Here is a 20,808-nt window from a genome sequence, read left to right on the forward strand (position 1 = left end):
TTACAAACTTCATGAGGGTGACCAAAGGCTCTCTCTCATTTAGTGGTAAATATGATGGGAGAGATGACATGTCTAGTGGTGGAATGTCACGCGCCACATTTGCAAGGTAGTGATTCAAACACGCTGCAAGTTCACTCTCCGACAGTACCACACCGTTGCGTTCAAGAGTGAACTGAGAGGAGCTTCTAGAGCGCCATGACATTGCGTTGATTATGTGCCACCACTGCCGGACATCATCCTTGCGTGTATTCCGCACTTTTTTTTCTGCATAGAAGTTCTTCTTTATGTCGCTGATCGCCTTCTGGACTTTCCGCCTGTAAATGCGCCACATTATTCTTCTAAGTAGCAAGTAAACGTTAATTTCCATGTTAAGGTAATTTATTTTTCTCAGTTTTCATACGTTGATAAGATTTTTTCTTTAAATTTATAGTCAACACACAAATATTTCAAAAAACATTGAAACTATAAAAAGATCCAGTTGAAAACACTTAAATATCACTAATGCATCAGATTATGAATGACTGCCTTTAAACCTGACGATTTAAAACTTTTCTTTGTAAATAACGTCTGTAACTTTACCTTATTTCAACTCACTAGCGATCCCTATTAACCTGGTTGCTGTCTACAAATATCCACCATAACTGCCTAAGTCCATGATACGATGGAAAAAGGGAAGTAAAATACTAATTTTAACCAATTGTCGTTTGCTTTTGCCCTCCACGTCTTATCCGTCGCAAAATAGATCTTTAACAAAGAGACACTTCAGAAGCAAGAAAACTACACGAAGCGCTACTTAAGGTTCTGTCACTTGAGGATACCTATGTTGACGTGTCTACCCTGATCTCTAAACTGTTGCAATATTCATAACTTATAACCACAAACCGCTAGTGTATATGATGTACATATATATGTATTTATTTATTTATTTTTTTATTTATTTCATAAAGTAATCACTTCATTCTCTTAATATATTCTACTCCATTATTTATATCTTTTTCTTGTCTTACTCTGCCCGCTTCGATTAGCTTTCGCTATCCGCGGTCCAGTGTATTTAGTAAAAGAAGTTGAATTTTTCTGTATATATTTATACATTTAATGTACTTTTAAATTGCATTTCTCTGTATTTACGCATTGAATGTACTTTTAGATTTAATGTACACTTACTGTTGAAATGAAAATAATAATAATGATAATAATAAATTTTTTATAATAATAATAATAATAATAATAATAATAATAATAATAATAATAATAATAATAATAATAATAATAATCATAATAATAAAGTTGACGGAAGCAATGGTTCAGTGTTCAGTGATGGTCACAGTTCGGTCTCCCAGTCAGCAATGTCGTCATCAAGATCGTCATCTGCGTCAAAGGATGCCAGTGGCGCCAGTGAGGGTAGTTGGCCCGAGCTTGATTGGGAATCGCCATTGCCATCAGCTTGCGTACGTTCAAGCAGAGAAAGAAGAAGTAAGACGTTAACAATATTCTGACTAACGTAAGCTAAGCCGCATCAACAAAATACACGTGGGTGAACATGGAATGCAGTACAGTGGAACCTCACGTTACGGACACCTCTCTATTACCGACAATTCACTTGTCCCTGAAAGAGCGAAATCCATACAAAGCTTATTTCTCTAAAACGGACACCTCTATAATACGGACACTTATTCCTGCCCTCTTGGTGTCCGTAATAAAGAGGTTCAACTGTATATTTACACATAGTTACATTTACAAGTTGGTTCACATCATAACTAATGTGAAGCCACAACTCTTGAAACGGCAGACAACATTGAACACCTGTTGACTTACCTTCTTCAACGTCATAAAATTCGCAGTCCTCCATTTGTAGAACGTTATCCTGATCGACTTCCCCTTCATCTAAACAAAAAAACAGAAGAATATAACACGTTCTCGTCCAATCGATAAAGGCGTTACAATTGACATTCACTGAGCCGGTAATAAAAAACAGTATTAATACTTCTTAACTTTGCAGCTTAGATGCCATAAACTAAAAGAATCATTGTATGCATATCTTTATATACCTTCGATATCTTGACTTGTACCAAGCTTGTCCATCAAAAAGCGCCACAACTGCTTTCTTTTCCTGTTAATAATTTCTTGAACCTAAATTACACCAAGAAGACAAAACAATCCAATAATAAAAACAAAGTACGGCTTAATTTTGATTGAATGGCAATGATATTGATGATTATAATGATGATGATGTTGATGATGATGATGATGATGATGATGATGATGACAATAATGATGATGATGATTGTGGTGATTATGATGATGATGATGATGATGATGATGTCCATGATGATCAACATTAAGGCGATGCTGATAAGTAGAAGGTGACAATAATGGCCGGTTGAGGTCACACTTGAGAATTTCCCGTGGTAAAAAGCCTTTATCTATTAATTAATAATTAATAATAATAATAATAATAATAATAATAATAATTATTATTATTATTATTATTATTATTACAAATTGATAATATTAATAATTAATAATAACTATTATTAATTTTCATTTTGGATACCAAGAGCACTTGCTACTGTTCTATTTTCTCTGCATGGTTTTAAAACGCGCAAAAAATATCCCTGTATTAGTAGGCACCACCCAAAGGAAACCCGAGTATCTCAAGATGCACAGAACGTATGCGCAGCAACAAAAGTAGGCACCGTCCTTAAATGTACTGTTCTGCGTGCCGCAATTTTGGATTCCATAACGTTATACCAATTACTATACACAGAGGAACATCTGCTTCCTGAAAAAAAGCGGCGACCGTCTGACGTCACAAATCCAAGTTGTCAACTAAATAAACAAAGTTAAGATAAACGCGCAATAAGCCATGTGGCCAGATTCTGGTCGCTATACCATGATAGTAAATATCCATTTCATCCTACCGCCACTGTAAATGCAGGAGAGCAGACGTGTGTTTACCATAACCATAAGGAAATTAGAAAATCCAGTTACATTAGCAGATATCTTAACTGAGGATAAATTTTAAGCTACAAAGGGCAGACGTGACATCATTCATGACGACGAAGGTCCCAACGTCAACGTGGATAATGACGAAGATAGTAATGACGATGACGATGATGATGATGATGATGATGATGATGAAGGGGATGATGATGATGATGATGACAATGATGATGATGATGATGATGATGATGATGATGATGATGATGATGATTTATTACTAATTAGCTCGGTGTTAGAGCCATGTCACCGCGCTATCTGTCATTATTCAATCAAGAATTATAAAGGCAAAGCCTCTGGTTATGGTTATGCTCAAGAGCCAGATTACCAATAAAGAAGTACCTGTGGTGTGGTCAAAGTGTAGAGCACAGGATTAATAGCTGCGTTGACTGGAAGAACGAACACAGCCATCCAAACAGACAGCTCTCCAGGGAGCTGATCAGACGTATCGACCACCGACTTAATACCAATCACGATGATCGGTAACCAGGCAGCAAAATTTGTTAAGATGATGAACAGCACTCGCATGGCAAAAGATGTCTCCCGGCCAATGTTACCTGAGCTGGCCCTCACCTGCTTTCTTTTGATGAATATGATGAGATATGCAGTCACAGTAAAAACTAGGAAAGCCAGGTTTAGACCGACAAAGATACCCACAGAGTATTCCCATCCCGGTGGCAAATATGAGTTGAGCTGCAGAGGAATGCAAACAACGGATCCGCCATAGTAGGTGATATCTGAATCAGGGTCATTGAAGTACTGTATGCCCATCATAGGTAGAAATGCAATCAGGGCCCCAATCAACCAGATTACCAGACACAAAACGTGCGTGACTTTAGGAGTGAGTCCAGAACAGTGAAAAGGAAAAGCAATCTTTGTCATTCGATCTGCAGAAATCAGGACAACTAACATAACGGAAACCTCGCCGGATAAAACAGACATAGCTCCGGTTATTTGACATGTTAACCCAGTTCTCCATTCATAGTCATGCAAGTAATATTCTCCATCCCACTGTAGATCCTTTATCGCAATCGTTAGTAAGTACACACCCATGAAGCCATCTGCTAATGCCAAGTGTAGTAACATAATAGTTTGCACTACATTGTCACTTTTGAAGAAAAGTCGCCAGGCGAGAACAAACACTGCACCAAGTAAGGAAAGGATGCCAACTACCCAGATGCTCTTTCGAGGAGCTAAATGCCGGCTAAACATGCTATCACAGTTCGCAAAATTGTCGTTAAAAGCGAAATCACAAGCAGCATCTTGTTTCCATTCCAAGTGACAGCACATCAGGTTTGTGTCAAGAGTTCTACAAAACATAAAATTGAGACATCACCAGTGATTTAAGTCAAAAGAACGCAAAAGTAAAATGTTATAACTTAAAATCCCGGGGGGGGGGGGGGGGGAGGGACTCCCATATTAAAGTGACGGGGTGACCATCGGAAATTTTGAAAAGAACACCTAAAAGGTACCAGAATTCTGTTATGTGGGCGTGGTCTGGATTTTTTTTTTTTTTTTACCCCAAAGTGGTACCAACTCAGTTGACTGACATTTACTTCCTCTCATATATTTCGGCTCAATACCCTAACAGGTACCACCATATCTCTGCCGGAGGTCATTTTAGATTTTAGCACCTTAAGGGGTACCACGAATTTTAGCCCCTGAACGGGTACGATGATCACCCCCGTCACTTTTACATGGGAGGTCCCCCCCCCCCCCCCTCACCCACCGGGGCTTAAAATAGCCGCGCCGGACCAAGTGGCTGCATTTACTGTACTGATTTTAAGCAGGTCTTTCCAGTATATATCAGAGGGAAGATTCTGATTTCATTGGCGATGTTTTTGTTATTTAAATAGTTCTTTCGTTGTTTAACACGCCAGGATTTGTTAAATACGACACATTTCTTTAACTGTCATAATTCAAATAACTGAATAATATGTTAAGCAACATCAGAGGAAAAAACATATTTAAACTCAGAGCCTTTGCAGGCAGTCCAGATTGAATGAAATCTTAGATTGGATTTAAGGATCCCAAGATTAGAACTGTGCGTCTCTGTAATTAAGTAACTGTTTGTGACATATGAGTGATGTTAAAAACATTAGAAGCTTAGCGCTTCTTCCCTAGTCCAAGGAAACTCGTGACGTCAAAAGCATGATCCTAATTCGCATAGTGGACAGATCTTGTTAGTTGTACCTCCCTCCTACACAAATTTCGGAATTGCGGAGTTTTGGTTAGCCGATTTAAACGTAATCAAGGAAGCTTACTCACACTCTTGTTATGTGTGCCTTGTCCTTGAAAAAGTTATCGGAAAGATTGTACATATCGTTATAATGTAGGAATCTGTAATAAAAAGAGGAAAATACTAAAAATGACATAGATCTTAGTTAAATCTGTCAACTTCAAAGAACGTACATAACTTCAATTTCCACGCATACACCCTAGCTCATTGCAGGACAAAATTGTATTTCACGTCGAGGACTGAATGTGTAGAATTTTCATTAACGCTAATTTCCATCCATATAAATCATTGTAATCACTTCACCACCTTTTATTTAACAGTTTGGATACACTGATTTGCACTGAACATCATTTAATTCAGCTTTTACACATTCCGTACGGCCTGGACTAGGTATAAAAAGCAGCGGTCATATTATGTCTCATCTCTCAGTGCCATCTGAACCGGCTACACATAATTAAGAAGGAAACGTGCAAGCTCAAGTAGCATTTCAGTTGCTTATGTGACTTATTCTGGTAGTATGAGAGGCTGGCGCAATTTGCTCGCCGAGACTGAAGAGTGACAATTGAGACGAAGAATTGAACAAGGTGGGAAAATTAAGCGACGTCTTGTGCGGACTTTTATGTGTTATCACTGGATGCTACCCGTTTGCCAAAAATGTTTGCTTGGAGCAAGTACTACATTTCTGCCCGGCCGTGTTGTTCGAAACCCGATTAGCACTAATTCTGGGTTAACTGTAGACAAAACCTAAAAGTTACAATGGTAGCTAACCTGAATTAGCGCTAATCGTGCTTTGAACAACCCGGCCCTGGTGACTGTCCCTGCAGAGTGAGGAAAACCTTGAGTTGGCGATTGAAGATCGCTTTAAATAAACAACCTGCAACATTGAGCTGCCTGCTCTGATTCTGATATAACTTTCAAGAAAGGCGTGAAGAGGCGCGCTTCCTACAAATGATTTCAAACTTCGCAAAAAGTTACATCTGAACGTGCTGATCAAAGTTCCATGATAAACAAGCTAGGGGGGCCATGTCACGGAGCTCGGTTTTTAAGCTATTTTAAATAACTAATTTGTTACGTTATTGGAAAACGTTATCGTTTTACATATTTAAGCCGGAACAAAGCGCAGTCATACTTACAAAAATCTCAAACGAGGAACATCATTAAAATGCTCCCGAGAAACACTCTTTAATTTATTATCGAAAAGATTTCTGCAGAAAATAAAGAGAATTCAACAACAAATGAATTTTTCCATCATATTTTTGGGCAATAAGACGTTCTAAAATCCGTCAAATGTTTTCGCTTGCCTATGATTGATCATCCAGATAGGCCCAACTGAAACTTGGAAATATTGGATTAAATTCTCCAAGTGATATCCCCGAGTTTTTAGAAGCTTCAATACCACGAAATACATATTGGAAACTGTTCAAATAGGAAATGGAGGAGGGTTTTGCTGTTCGCACGGACAAGAAAACATAATGAAAGCAATGCTAGAAAACACTAAAATGAACATTCTACGCACAGTCAGCGAGAATACTTGACGGATAATTAATTAATACAACTTTCATCTGACTTTGAAAATATGCACAAATATAAATTCCTCGAAGCTCACAGTTTTCCTCGCTTTATGTACGTGAGAAATTATCCAGGACATTTTCTCGCCAGATAAAAGGTTGTTGTTTGTACATCTTGCAAATTCTCAGTACGGTCATCTTCATTGACAAAAAGATGCTAGAAAGATTTCCTGTTCTCTAACAAACGGCTATCGTCTTGTTTTTTCTTTACTTTCTATAAATTCCTGTAATCCATTCTCCGAAAACATAATTACATTCTTAAAAGAAAATGATTGTCCAAAGCATCTCAACAGAAAACTGAAGAATGTAAACAAAAGATATATGGCATAGACACAAAAGCTGCTTAGTGCAAGTTATTAGAACTTAAGATTTGTCTACTCACATGGACAAAAGGTTTTTCAGTCCTTTAAAAATCTCAAGAGGTAACTCTTTAAGTTGATTCTCAGAAAGATAACTACAAAGAAAAATCAAAAGCAAGTAAGACAAAAAGTACAATAAAAATGCGATAATATGAGTGTGATTGTAAAACACAGCAAACAATTAAACCATTTTTTACATTTGTACATTTTCAAACTTTGCCATTATTAAATTAATCGGAACGTTATTCTTTTTGTGTAGTTATGGGTATATAGTTTTCAAAGATAGAAAAAAATAGTTTTCTGGTACGTACGGTATAAATGTAGAATTCTCCAGTAGCTTCAAGCCTAATCACAAATGATTTGCTTACAGATCATATAAATTCTCTAAACCCAGGAACTGGTCACCATGGAGCTTCTTAATCTTGTTGTCGTCCAGTTTACTGCAATATTGAGAGCAAAGTTCAAAATTTATGAAATAGTGCAGATTTGGGGTTTGCGATAAATTTTAGCAAGGCGCAGGTGAAAGGAAAGAAAAGCTGAAAAGAGCGTCTGCCCTCGCAATTCAAACATATAGACCGACCATCGTCTAAGTTTCGTATTTAATTGGAGAGGGATTGGACCGGAGCCAGTCGAGTACACATTTTCTACTGTCGCCTTCAATCTCATACCCAGAGTCCGCAGGCTTTCTGGCCAACGGATGGTCGCCAAGAGAGACTGGAATTTTTACATCGCAGGATTTCTATCGTGAAACAATGCAAGTGAAAGGCACACCCTTACGGACCGGCCAATCAAAAAGGGACTAACATGTAACACCTAGATCCTACGTTAGAAATGACATACCCCACATTAGTTGCGGTATGCTTTCGTAAAAGCTTCCCGGATGTGCCGTATTCCGTTGTTTTTGTTTTGTTTTGCTTTTCTGTGAATCATCAAACCATCTTTATGACCTGACTGAATTCCCGCTGAACGGTTTAAATTGTAATTAATCAAACATGCGCCTTACAGTATCTTAAGTTCAGTCATGTTATGAAAGATGTCACGAGGTAAGTCCCCGAGCAGGTTCCTTGGCATTAATCTATAAAACCAAAAAGACAAGTACGTTAAACTCTGAGATAGCTATGGTAATCTCAAACTTCAGTACAGATTGCTAATTTCACAAGGCATTCAGAGGTGTATCCAGAGTAAGTGGGAGGTAAGTGGAGGGCCCGCGCTCGAACGCTCGATGTTCTTCTCTTTGTGTAACGAAATATCTCGGTTCCTCAGTTTTGATGAAAACAAACATAAGGATGCAGGCTCCCCTTAAGAATTGAACTATTCCTTTTTCTTAAGGCTGGTTTCCATATGATCGCGGATCGCAGATCGCAGATCGCAATGAGGTCTGCGATCGTCTGCGATCATATGGAAACACACTTCTGCGATCGTCTGCGATCGCGTGTTCTATCTCCTGCGATCGTCTGCGATCATCTGCGATCCCCTGCGATCAATTGCGATTGTGCGATCATATGGAAACCAAAGTCAGTTTTGCGATGCGCGATCGAAACGCATCCCATAATATTTCGAGTTCTCTTCCATGATTCAACGTTCGTGTGTTCGACTGATTGTAGGAACGGTCTCCGTAGCAACACTAATTTCGTTGTCGGCTGAGATTGAACATGTTAACGTTAGTGACGAGGAATTTATGTAGGAAGTTGCACGTTATGAATGTGTTTACCATCGCAATAGCAAAGATTTTAAAGACAAGAACAAAAAGGCCAACTGTTGGAACAAAATTGGGCAGAAGTTTAATTTATCGGCTGGGGAAGCGGAGGCCAAATTTCGCCATATAAGAACTGAGTACGATCGTTATCGAATCCAAAACCGACGTTTTGGAAGGTTTTGGAGCTGACGACGACGCCGCTTCATGACAAACATAAGAAGTAAGTTTGCTTGCAGAAAAATTTCCTCTACCAAGCTCGCCAGCCCGTTCGCCATGTTTTCTCTTCAGCCTACGCGCGCTTGTATATTTGACATTTCCGCTGCCCGAAACGTATGATTACGGTCGGCTCTGCGATCGTTGCGATTATATGGAAACCCCTTTTTTGCGATCGTCTGCGATCGTCTGCGATCATATGGATACCAGGTTTTACATTTTAATTATTTATCGTGTAATCATAGTAAAATTTATACTGATCAATTTCATAAATTTGTTCCGCAATGAATGATGAACTTTAAACATGAACAGTATCATGATAAGTATCGATATCTTCATAAGATTGATATAAAAATAAATATCAAAAAGTGCCAAAAATGGTTTTGTTTTGTTTTTTTCAAAACCATTTTTGACACTTTTTGATATTTATTTTCATATCAATCCCATCCGATAACATTTTCATTTTCGAGTGTCACGTATTTCCAAGGAACGTTTCTTTCACCGTTCATTATAATCGATATCTTGAGTTTCTTTTCAATTAGCGACAACAAAAACATGTCAAGATCTCTAACTTCCATATTTGTTGCCTGGAGCCGATCATATTGTATAGAACAAAAATGCGTGGGGTAGTGCTTTCTGACCGGTTGCATTCGTCTTCGTTTTCGAAAGACGAACGATATTTCCATCATGTTTTTGCTAAACCTACAGCTTCGTTCCATATTACTTTTTACTTACAGCCTTCTGAGGCTGATAAGACCCTTAAAAACGTTTCTTGGTAAGCGCTGCACCTTGTTGTCAGACAAATCGCTGAAAAGAAAAAGATTACGATCAAATTGATTTCTCAAACTCATTAATAGTTCATGAAGAGACTGAACAAAGGAAATCACTGCCGTGAAGGAGGTTTGGAAATGTCATCTAAATTATCAGAAAAATTTGGTGCGCTATTTCTTTAAATTTCTCAAAGAATTATTAATGGTTTGAGAAGCTATTTCAAACACTCGAAATAGTGTTTCATCCGATTTCCAAACACCTTGAAGTTGGTTAAAAAGAACTCGGCCGTGCCTCGTTTTTCCAACCGACTTCTCGGTGTTTGAAAGTCGGAGGACACACTCTTATTCGTGTTTGATATATTACATCTTAATTGGGAAGGAAGGCATTCACCAAGGACTCTACTCACAGTTCCGTTAAACTTGTCAAATCCGCAAATATTTCAGGGGCAAGTTCTTTTATGTTGTTGTCCTGTATCCATCTAAAGAATGTTCAAATATTAAAAAAAAAAAAAATGCCGTGAAAGAATCGTTGGCCAAAGTAGTAGAATTTGATAATAATTAAATAAATAGAGTGGTCGTTTGTCTCACAATGTAGCCATTACAGTCATAGATGACGGCGATGACGTCATCTGATTACCCTTCACCGTTTATATTACGTAGGTCGCCTGTGATAGGGGAATTGTCCGGTCTTCTGTTGTGTTAGAAATTTATATTCCGTCATTGTTAGGGTGTAGTCACATGTGGATGGATACCTTGGCCCCGTCTGCAAACCATTTTCAATATCGGTTAATTAATAAACTTCACTCTGTTTACTCAGGCTACAACATCAGTAACCTTCCGTTTACAATAATACGTCCTGTAACAGAATGCTTGTTTTCAGACCAACATAAAGACAAATGTTATTCACTCACAGCTCATCCAAGCTCGTTAAGCCACTGAACAGAGCGCCGTCGTTTATCTTTTGGAAATAGTTGTCATTCAAGCGTCTACAGGCAATATTATGTTAATAATACACACGAACACTTGTTAGAAAGTTTCTCACTGACAGTAGCAATATGTAAAATCGTCTACATGGTACCTAGTTTGATTCACGAAGAGTTTTTTTTTTAATTGCTGTTGTCAACCCAGATTAACTTCATTTTACCTTTGAAAACAAAGACAAAAAGTTCGATAAACCAACAAAAGCTACAACAAAGTGAACTGATGGTTTGAAACTCGTTCCCAGACCCCGCCTTGACTCACTCTTAATAACTCTACTGCGGGCTCTCGTAACACGACGGTCACGTCTTTGAAAGGTTTTTGTTTGCGCGTACAGTACATGTAATGGGTAAGACAAATAAGGTTAGCATTCTCCACAATCCATATGGCATAAATCTTTAAATTTTCCTGCTAACAGTCTCTAAAGACAAATTGAACTTAGTACTAATCAGAAATTCGTCAGAGATAATGATTTCAGTTTCAAAAACTGATTCGGTACGCAGATTAAAGGAAAATATTTTTTTCAGCATTCATAGTCCTACTTACAGCCAATACAGCCACCTATTGTTGTTGAAAATCTTTGTCGGCAAATATTCCAATTTGTTGTGCGACAAAAACCTGTAAGCATAGTTACATCATTATAAGTAGAGCCAGGCAATGGTGAGGTGGTTAGAGCGTAGAACTTTCAATCAGACTTGCGGTGGGAAGATCAATGATTAGCCTACGGACGCAGACGTTTTTTCGGCTGTCGCCTCTCTCCACCGGAAATAAGTCTGCGTTCGCTGGCTCATTGATCGGAGGGTCGGTGGTCTAAGGCCGGGTTAGTCTCTACAGTGTCATATCGTTTCTTTTGACAGGAAACTTTACTCGACGATGTCTTTCTTCAAGAGCATTTAACCGACCTACTGTTGGGGGTAACCTTGCGATGGACTAGCATCCCATCCAGGGTAGTGTCGTACTACTTTTAGTATTTGAACCCTTAAGGACGGTGCCTACTTTTGTTACTGCGCATACGTTCTGCGCATCTTGAGATACTCGGGTTTCCTATTGGTGGTGCCTACTAATACAGGGATATTTTTTTGCGGTTTAAAACTATGCGGAGAAAGCAGAACTTAGCAAATGCTCTTGGTATTCAAGAGAAAATTGAGGGTAACCATGCATTTTTCAGAGATAATGAAGCTTTAATTTGGAAAAAAAAACGCCATACATTGCTTTGCCGTGATTTTACTGTTCTTAGAATAATTATTGCTTAAATTTTTTTCGAAAATGTTTTGATGGCCTCTTTAGTTGGGCAAATCTGTCTAGTTTAAAGTTTTGATGTCAGTTTTTCCACTTCCAGTTTGCGAGTCAGTAAAAATGATGTTTTCTCAGCCTTGGTTTTTTTGTTGTTTTTCTGTTTCCATGGCAGCGGTTTCAATTTTTTGCGTTTTATCTGCGATCCATACGTTATAACTTGTTAAAACACATTCCTACAGTCTGGTGTGACCAGAGTCCGTTCCACAGGTATATATTTTCGGATCTAAGCTAGGCTACTAAGCCAATTTGCTCATCGGCCAAAACTCGGCATTGCTTCATAATATTTTCAGATTACAATGCCAAAAGAAGGACGCAAACAAGCTGTTTTAAGAAAAATGTTTCGAAAAAGTGGTTTAAGAGGTACTTCAGCCCGTGATTTAAAGCGCCAGAATAAAGAGAAACGGCCAACAGTAGGAGTTACTTTCGTCGATGAAGACGATGTTGTCAGCGAGCTAATCCCACCACCGGCTGTGCCTGCATCTTCCCGAAAGATTCAAGTTTCTGAGACCGAAAGCCTCTCAGATGAGAATTCCTATGACGCTTTTGAGTCAGCAAATGGTTATCGCCTTGTTAGCATGGATAGTTTAAGGAAATTTTGTAACAGGATTCATTCACACTCTACATGCTCTACAGGTGATTCTAGAGCTTTTCACATACACTTGTAATCTGTGTGTAACATATCTATCTTTCTAGCTATAATCTGCCTAATTTAATAGCTATGTTATAAATTTTTTAACTGTTTATTTTGTTTTGGTTGTTTCAGGACATGTTGAGTTAGAAGAAGACTGTACATGTAGATTTGGTTTGAGCAGTTCCATCTATGCCAGGTGTGATGGATGTGGAATGTCAGAACTACTTGCTACTGGATACCACAAATCTGATGCCACATCACCGAAAACTATCCAAGGAAAAGATTTAAATCGAAGAGTTGTTTATGGTGCCTTTGAAATGGGTTTAGGAAGGGAAGGAATAGCCAAACTCTGTGAAGTGTTAGATATGCCTTTTGGTATTTCAATTGACACATGGTATAGACATGAGGATGCTCTCTTAGAGGCCCACAATGATGTCATCCGAGAGGAACTGGCCAAGAATAGAGCTGAAGCTAGAAAACTTGCATTTCTAGAGATGGGTGAGGATGAAAGCAATGAGAATGCAATAGCTGAAGTACCAGTGAGTTTTGATGGCACCTGGTCCAGGCGAGGCTATTCTGCCAACCACTGTGTAAGCTTCGTAATATCAGCAGCATCTGGAAAAGTTCTTGACTTCGAGGTCATTTCTAAAGTCTGCAATCAGTGTAACCAGAAAAAAGCCAATTGTACACAAGAGGCATTTGAGGATTGGTTGCAGAATCATGACTGTCAAGGCAGCTATGGTGGTTCCAGCCCAAGTATGGAAATGGAATGTGCTAAGCGACTATGGGGTAGGAGTGAACAATATGGCTTAGGCCATGTCCACACGTATCCGGAAATTTTTTTTTCCGCAAATATTTTTTTGCGGATGTGAAAATTTTCGCGTCCACACGCAGCGTATTCGAGTCGTTTTTAGCCGTCCACACGTATCCGATTGTATCCGGAAATTTTCTGATTTGCTCTAGTTCGCAGTTCTAAAATTCTCTCTCCATTCTTCTTCGAGCGTTGTGCCACTGATAAAATTGCCCCACTATGCGCTTGTCCTTCTTGGTCGAATCCAGAATAACAATCTCAAAACATCCTGTCGATCTCTAATGTATTGGTTGTGTAAATTTATCACAGCTGCATTTATCTGAACGCATGATATCAAACTAGAAATCAGAGCAACTAGCAAAGAAGCTACAACCCGGCTTGCTGTACGCCATGTTTGTTTATAATGCTCGCCGTGAAGACTGGATCCAAGAGAATCACGAAAGCGTATTCAAAAATTTCCGGATACGACCGTCCACACGTATACGTATTCGTATCGGATAAAAAAATTTCCACTCTGGAGAGCGTTTTCAAAAATTTCCGGATACGGCCGGAAAATACGCTGGATACGTGTGGACGCAAGCCGTATTCGTAAAAAAAAATTTGCGTTTTCACAAATTTCCGGATACGTGTGGACGACGCCTTAATGTACAAATGGATGATATCTGATGGAGACTCAAAGTCATATTCATCAATATGGAACATATATGGAGCATGTGACACTTGCAATCGCTTCGAGCAACTGGAACCAACCTCTAAGGAGTACATTTCATGGAAAGCCTCAAGTGGTTACAAAGAATGGGAAGAGGGACATCTTCAAGGAACTGTCGATTGTAATCGGGTTATTAAACTTGATTGCATAGGCCATGTCCAGAAACGTCTTGGAAAGGCCCTTTATGATTTTCAGAAGTCCGCTACCAAACTGGATGATGGCAAACCTGTTAAAGGTAGAAATGGAAGGCTGACCGAGTCTTGAACCAATTTATGACAGACTGAGTGACCCTGCCCTCCTTGCAAGATGTTTGCCTGGTCACACGCAGAATTCAAATGAATCCATATTTATGCTTTGGTCTGGAATAAGTGCCCCAAGAGTAAATGGCATGGAAGGAAAAGAGTTTTGATGGCAACATGTTCTGCTAGTTTACACTTCAGTAGTGGTGCTTCCATGAAGAAGCAGGTCATGTTGAAGGCTGGACTGAGTGTGGGGGACCATACAAGGAAAGAATTTAAGAGGAGAGATTCTAACAGAGTGAAACAGGCTGAGGCAAGAGTGGATAAACAGTACAAGAACTACAGAATCATGAGGAGGCTGGCAAGACAAAGGGATGAAGAGCTGAGGTCCAACCGGGAAGGTGTGACGTATGAGGCGAGAGGCTTCAATGATCTTGGACTGAACAATGGACCACCAAGAAAGAGAAAAAAGAAATGAACAGACATAAAAACCATTCCCTGGTGACATTTACTGCTTATTGATATAGTATTATGGTAAAATGTAAAAGGAAATCAGGTAGTTGAGAGAATGAAAGTCATTTTCATTGTTTTTTCTCTTTTACAAATGTTAAGGGCATTTTCTGAAAAATGGCCATTTTGCCCTCCGCCAGTCCTGCCCCCTACTTTTTTGTCACTTAGGTTTAAGCTATGTTAGTCAAACTTGGCTCAAGTGTTTAACATGCAGACTGCTACAACTTAATGGGCCAAAATAAGACCATATAAAATAGAAGCATATTTACAGGCAAAAAAGTAAATTAAATGGTCATTTGGTTGCCATGGCAACAATAACTGCTACAACCAAATTTTGCCCCATTAAGTTGTAGCCCCTTTCATGTAGAGTTGATGTGCCAAGCATAAGTTTGTTTGACTGCATTTTCATTGGAAACAAAAGGGGGCAGTGTATTAAGTCTAACAACAATATTTTGTTTTATAGGGTTAATAATTAATTTCAGAAATGCATAGTCAGCAATTTAAGATCAATATTGAAGAAAACATGATCAGGTGCCTCTTTGGTGAAAATGTCAGCCATTTAGGCTTGATATTAAATTTTTTATGAATTTTTAAAGTTTTGGTCACAATTGTCCTAGTTTGAGACCAGAATGCCAAAACGTGGTTACCCCCTATTTTCTTTTTGCATGGATTTCAATAGCCCTTGTTAAGATCTGCTTTCTCCGCATTGATAAACCGCGTAAAAATACTTCGGTATAAGTACGCACCGCCCTTACTCGGCTCCAGCCCAATGAGCCACTTCAGAAGGCTCTAACAGGGAAAGTGACACGGGTTTTTTTTTTTACCTCTTTTGTTAAAAATAGTGAAATGAGACCTTTGCTTAGCTACAAAATATTTCTAGAACAACGATAGGAAAGAAATCAACTCAATTCTTGAAAGGAACATAGGGTGATCTGTTGTACAGTAACGCATTTTGGAAACAAAAATGCGAGAACTTGAAAATCATTAGCCTAACATCTAACATTTTTCAAGTTTCAATCCATTCCGACCTACTCTGTCTCTGTCCAGAGGCACTAATTGACAGTTTTATTGCAATGGGGTGATAATTTATAACAAAACTAGACAGTTATTTCTTTTGTTTCTGTTGACAGACAAACAATTCTGGGTTTTGAAATGACATCAAATTCGCGTGATACTTCCCCTTTAACTTTATAATTATGTAGGTCGGCATCATATAAAGGTAACTTTCCCCAGCATAGTACTGTTTTGTATTCTCAGGTCAGAAAGACAGACTTTCATTTCAAGTCTCATCTGTTGTTCCAGGTACAGTTTGCTTTTTTTTTTTTTTTTTTTGTTTGTTTGTTTTTTTAATTTTTTTCATAAATTGACATGAACGTCATCGGAAGAAACGAAGCAAGATTAACAAAAGAATAAAATCGGAACTTTAATTTTGCCCTTTCACTAACAAAAAATGATCTATAAAGCAATAATTAAACATCGATCAACGACCACTTTTTCAAGTACCACGTGAAGCTGACAGAAACCATTATTTTGCTATTGGCTTAGAATAAGGAATATAAGGATAAGGAGTAGAAATGCTTATTTGTACTGAGATTAAAGGACTGGTGCCCTACTCACAGAAAATTTAAGTTGGCTAGGTCTGAAAAAAGATTTTCGGGCAGCTGGGTAAAGTTGTTGAAGTCCAAAAATCTAAATGAAGCATAAAAAATAATAAAAATATCAACATGAGGAAGCTTTATTCTAATAAATTTAACTTTGGTATTTAATAGACATGGGATCTTTAGTTTTCGGGTGTCACTTTTTGAAATGGCCGTGTTCATTAGACTAAAACAGAATGGTTAAAATCTTTTTATTGTGGAGACCATGTAAGCAAATCTTGGTACCTGAATATTGATTGATTTGTGTTCTATTTACATTGAACCTAGAGGTCCTACTTAATCCCTCCGTCAAATGTTAAACCTCATTTCTTGAGGGACGTTCATGGTAGGGAGAAGGGGTTGATTTTACATTGTATCTGAAGGTCCTTCAAACGTCCGACGATCTTTCTGTAAAATACTAAGGGGATTTTATTTATTTATTTATTTATTTATTTATTTATTTATTTATCTTTTGAGGGACGTACATGAGGGAGCGTTTCTGTGAGAGTATGATTTGCAAGACCACGACTAATATCCACACCGTACGTAAATGATATTTTGACCTGTGTTGGTCATTAACCTGCCGACGTCTACATCAATCTTATGGTGATCAACCGTTTTATTCAAGTTTGGAAGTGAAAAGGCCGTGATTCGTGATTGTTTATAACCATGACAAAAAACACTACTGCAGGGACCGGTACAAGTAAGCAAGTAAGTAAGTAAGTAAACTTTATTTGATAAGTAGGTTATTTAGAGGATTGGCAGCCGAAGGGCTGATGTGGACCTACTATACACAAAATTTAAAATTTTTCAAACACGAAAGATATAAACAAAGAATAAGAACTATGTACAAGGAGAAATCAATGTATACCTATATACTAGATTTACTAGAACTTAATTAAGACAATAGAACCAAAACTAAAAAAGTTATATCTATTCAAAGAGTGATATCTATTCCACTTCATGATAGTTTGTCCCTTATTAAGGTTATGTCAACCTCTCAAAAGTAATCAAGTCGATAGCAAATCAGGCCAATAGCTAAATCCAATTTAGCCATAATATTCAATTCGCCATAAAAGTCGGTTCCGTTATAACGGATTCCCGTCACTGTGCATGTTTGCACTGACCTGCAAATCTGCGAAATTTAGAATTTTTTGTTGCAAGCGACCAACATTTGTCACAGAAACTAAACGTTTTGGGGTATTATATTACAAAGTCTTACATACCAGATGAAATTTTACCGTGCAGAAGTATATAATAATGCAGATAATGGTAACTGAACCGAGTGGAAGGCAATTTGGTCTGAATTCATACGCGTAATTTCAAAATCGAAGGAGACCGCAGTGCGAGTTGGATTTGAAATCACAAGTATGATTTCAGACCAAAATTGCACAACACGAAGTTCAATTACCACTTTATTACACCCACTTTGAAATCAAACAGTTTTTTTTTTTTTTTGGACAATATTAATATTTATTTATTCACTTCAGGAAACCCGTCTTTTTCTGGAAAAGGGGGAATTAGGGCAACAGAAATTGCAAATTTTCTCCCAAAAATGACTTTTTTTGCCCTATATTTTTCTGCCAACTGATTGGCTAGCGCAAGTAAGCCATGAAAATTGTTTGGTTATTAATATTTCATTTTCATTTTTATGGGCTAAAAAATGATGCGATTTATAACAAAAAAAAAAATGGTGCGATGCGTTAATAAATCGCACTGTTGAGAGCCAATCAGATTGCAAGGATCACCAGTAATTTCAAAATGGGTGTAATAAAATGAAAATCGGGTGGCGTCGAGAGTTAGAGGAGCCTATATACTAGTCCTTTTATGGTACGTCTTGTGTTTTGTAGCTTAAGAAGGTTCTAAATTCTCTAGCTTACAGTTCGTTTAGCTTGGTATTATTGCTGAAAACTCCTGAAGATAAGTCCTGTAATTGGTTACCGGACAATTCCCTACCAAGAAACAACCAGTACTGATAAGAGTTAAGGAAATAATCTTAACAGGTTCCCTTTAACAAGTTGCAGAAAAATCACCAACAGAGTCATCAGCGGCTGATCATGAGATTGGAGCTAAAACCACCGGGAGGCAAGCTCAGTTTATTTGGTCTTAGATGCATAAAATGCATATTTAAGAACCGTGCACGTTGTTTTCGTGATTGCTTTTGTTTTTGTTTTTTTAGTATTTCGTATGTTTCGTATGATCTTAACATTTGTTGCAAAGGTTCATAATGATTGGCTATGCCTTTGCGATGTTCCTGCCCACTGTAATTATTCTTTTGTTATTATTATTATTTTTGTTTTTTTGGCGAAGTTAAATAAATAAGGTCCTTTACACCAAGAAGGAGTTGCTGTTTTATTCGGTACTACGTTCTGCCACCTCGGTCCACTATTTTGAATAATTTATAACAAATGATGAATAATTTATGAAGGTGAAGAAGGGTTCTACTTACAGGAGCACCAACTGGGTGTTACTACTGAAAACTCCTGTAGGTAAGTGATGCAAATCGTTGTTGGATATGTGCCTTCAAGTTAAAAAATCAACAGTTAAAGAATCTTTTAAGATATGTCATTGTTTTATCTTAACAGGTATACATAACCGAAACATAGCAACCTAGAGGCAGTTCTTTTTAGTTTGGTATTCTATGACAACGGATAGTTAATTAATTAATTAATTAATTCATTCATTCATTCATTCATTCATTCATTCATTCATTCATTCATTCATTCATTCATTCATTCATTCATTCATTCATTCATTCATTCACTCATTCATTCACTTATATATATATTTATTTATTTATTTATTTATTTATCTATTTATTTATTTATTTATTTATTTATTTGTTTATTGTTAAATTGCCTAGTATAATAGCGCCTTAAGTACGCGCACCATTAATCCTGAAGCTGCCCTGATACTTGGTTGTCTTTAATTGGGACAGTCGTAGCTAGTCGCGATACCTGGAGTATAAAGAGGCGTGCATATAAGGTCGCAAGACGTGTCGGAAGACGAAAACTGCAGCGAAAAAAATTAGGCTTACATGTATGCACAATCTATCGTTAACGTTTTTTCGTCTTGGTGTGATCTTATGGATGACACGAAGTGCCTTCTCGGCGAGAAGTCAGTGCAAGGATAACGAGATTTTTGCATTTTAAAAGTGCGAAAAGAATTTGAAGTCACCGGATTCTAGACTGACAGAGTCATGATATGCATGTGGAAGAACAGTGAGCTTATATTTTCGTAAACATATCAGTGTCCGCATACTACGGCACTTGCTTGTGCAAGTTCACATTTTTAAACTTTGGTGCAAATTTTGTGTTACCCCAACACATTTTACCTCACCTTCCTGGTTTAGAGTGATTTGGAGGATTTGCTGGTGATCGTCGGGCCGTAGAAGATCCGTTAAATGCTAAATGTGATCACGACTGTAATAATTTGCTATTCTTGTCGAAACTGCTTTATACGGCAGGAATGAACGTTCCTGGTTCAAGCATTTGCAATATATGTAATAGTTTTGAGTTTTACAACATGTAATATTAGTGTAAACACGATAACTCGACGAAATCGCTTCAAATCGGTCTGAGAACAAAGAATACAAATGTGTAACAGGTTAACTGGATTCTTCATTTCTCATTTCTGCCTTTGAAAACGAATCAGCTTCGTTTCCATTCAAATCTTTATAATTGATACCATAATTGTAACACAGTATCACAAGCTGTGGATACAACAATCGGGCAACACGATAAGATTATTTTATTGAGAAAAATTCGAAATTCTACCTATTAAAACGAAACCTTTCGATTCCTGTATCAATCTTTCTAATTCCGCAAAAACCTCCCCGTGCTCAGATGGGCGACGGTGACAAATGTCACGTTGTCTCATATTGAGATTGTGCCGCCAGTGCACCATTTAGCTGGGAATATTTTAATTCCGCTACTCCATCGATTGGGATTTTCTTTGATATTCAATGTAGAAGGATAAGTTGGCGTTTCAAGTTCTAAGAGAATTTAGTTTGAAATTACATATTACGATGACTAGCTTCGCTTGATAATTTGCACACCAGGAAAGTGCTTTTTGTCCTCTGGATATAATATTTGGGAGGTATCATTTGCCCTGTTTTATATCTCCGAGGAAACTGCGAGCTAACTTCGTCCT

General features: G+C 37.8%; 1 protein-coding gene and 1 pseudogene across 2 annotated transcripts in view; one reads left to right on the forward strand and one right to left on the reverse strand.

Annotated features, from left to right (window-relative positions):
* Positions 1 to 345: 345 nt before the first annotated feature.
* The window catches only part of LOC146483691 (uncharacterized), a 99,383-nt gene continuing 78,920 nt past the window's right edge, over positions 346 to 20,808 (reverse strand). The window contains exons 35-50 of the mRNA XM_085105834.1: positions 19,106 to 19,177; positions 18,537 to 18,608; positions 16,637 to 16,708; positions 11,370 to 11,441; positions 10,757 to 10,831; positions 10,253 to 10,324; positions 9,811 to 9,882; positions 8,170 to 8,241; positions 7,535 to 7,606; positions 7,190 to 7,261; positions 6,373 to 6,444; positions 5,269 to 5,340; positions 3,343 to 4,309; positions 2,049 to 2,130; positions 1,816 to 1,884; positions 346 to 1,443 (exon numbers count right to left, since the gene is read on the reverse strand). Of these exons, the coding sequence (XP_084961960.1) occupies positions 1,322 to 1,443; positions 1,816 to 1,884; positions 2,049 to 2,130; positions 3,343 to 4,309; positions 5,269 to 5,340; positions 6,373 to 6,444; positions 7,190 to 7,261; positions 7,535 to 7,606; positions 8,170 to 8,241; positions 9,811 to 9,882; positions 10,253 to 10,324; positions 10,757 to 10,831; positions 11,370 to 11,441; positions 16,637 to 16,708; positions 18,537 to 18,608; positions 19,106 to 19,177 (2,107 nt within the window). The 3' untranslated portion in view covers positions 346 to 1,321. The remainder of the gene's footprint in view (positions 1,444 to 1,815; positions 1,885 to 2,048; positions 2,131 to 3,342; positions 4,310 to 5,268; positions 5,341 to 6,372; positions 6,445 to 7,189; positions 7,262 to 7,534; positions 7,607 to 8,169; positions 8,242 to 9,810; positions 9,883 to 10,252; positions 10,325 to 10,756; positions 10,832 to 11,369; positions 11,442 to 16,636; positions 16,709 to 18,536; positions 18,609 to 19,105; positions 19,178 to 20,808) is intronic.
* Positions 12,384 to 16,613, forward strand: LOC146483692 (uncharacterized; annotated as a pseudogene). The gene is made up of 3 exons (XR_014863818.1): positions 12,384 to 12,752; positions 12,883 to 12,946; positions 14,529 to 16,613. The product of XR_014863818.1 is annotated as an uncharacterized LOC146483692 (transcript).

This window comes from Pavona decussata, unplaced genomic scaffold (genome assembly GCF_977016875.1).
Source record: "Pavona decussata unplaced genomic scaffold, jaPavDecu1.1 SCAFFOLD_38, whole genome shotgun sequence".
Lineage (NCBI taxonomy): Eukaryota > Metazoa > Cnidaria > Anthozoa > Scleractinia > Agariciidae > Pavona > Pavona decussata.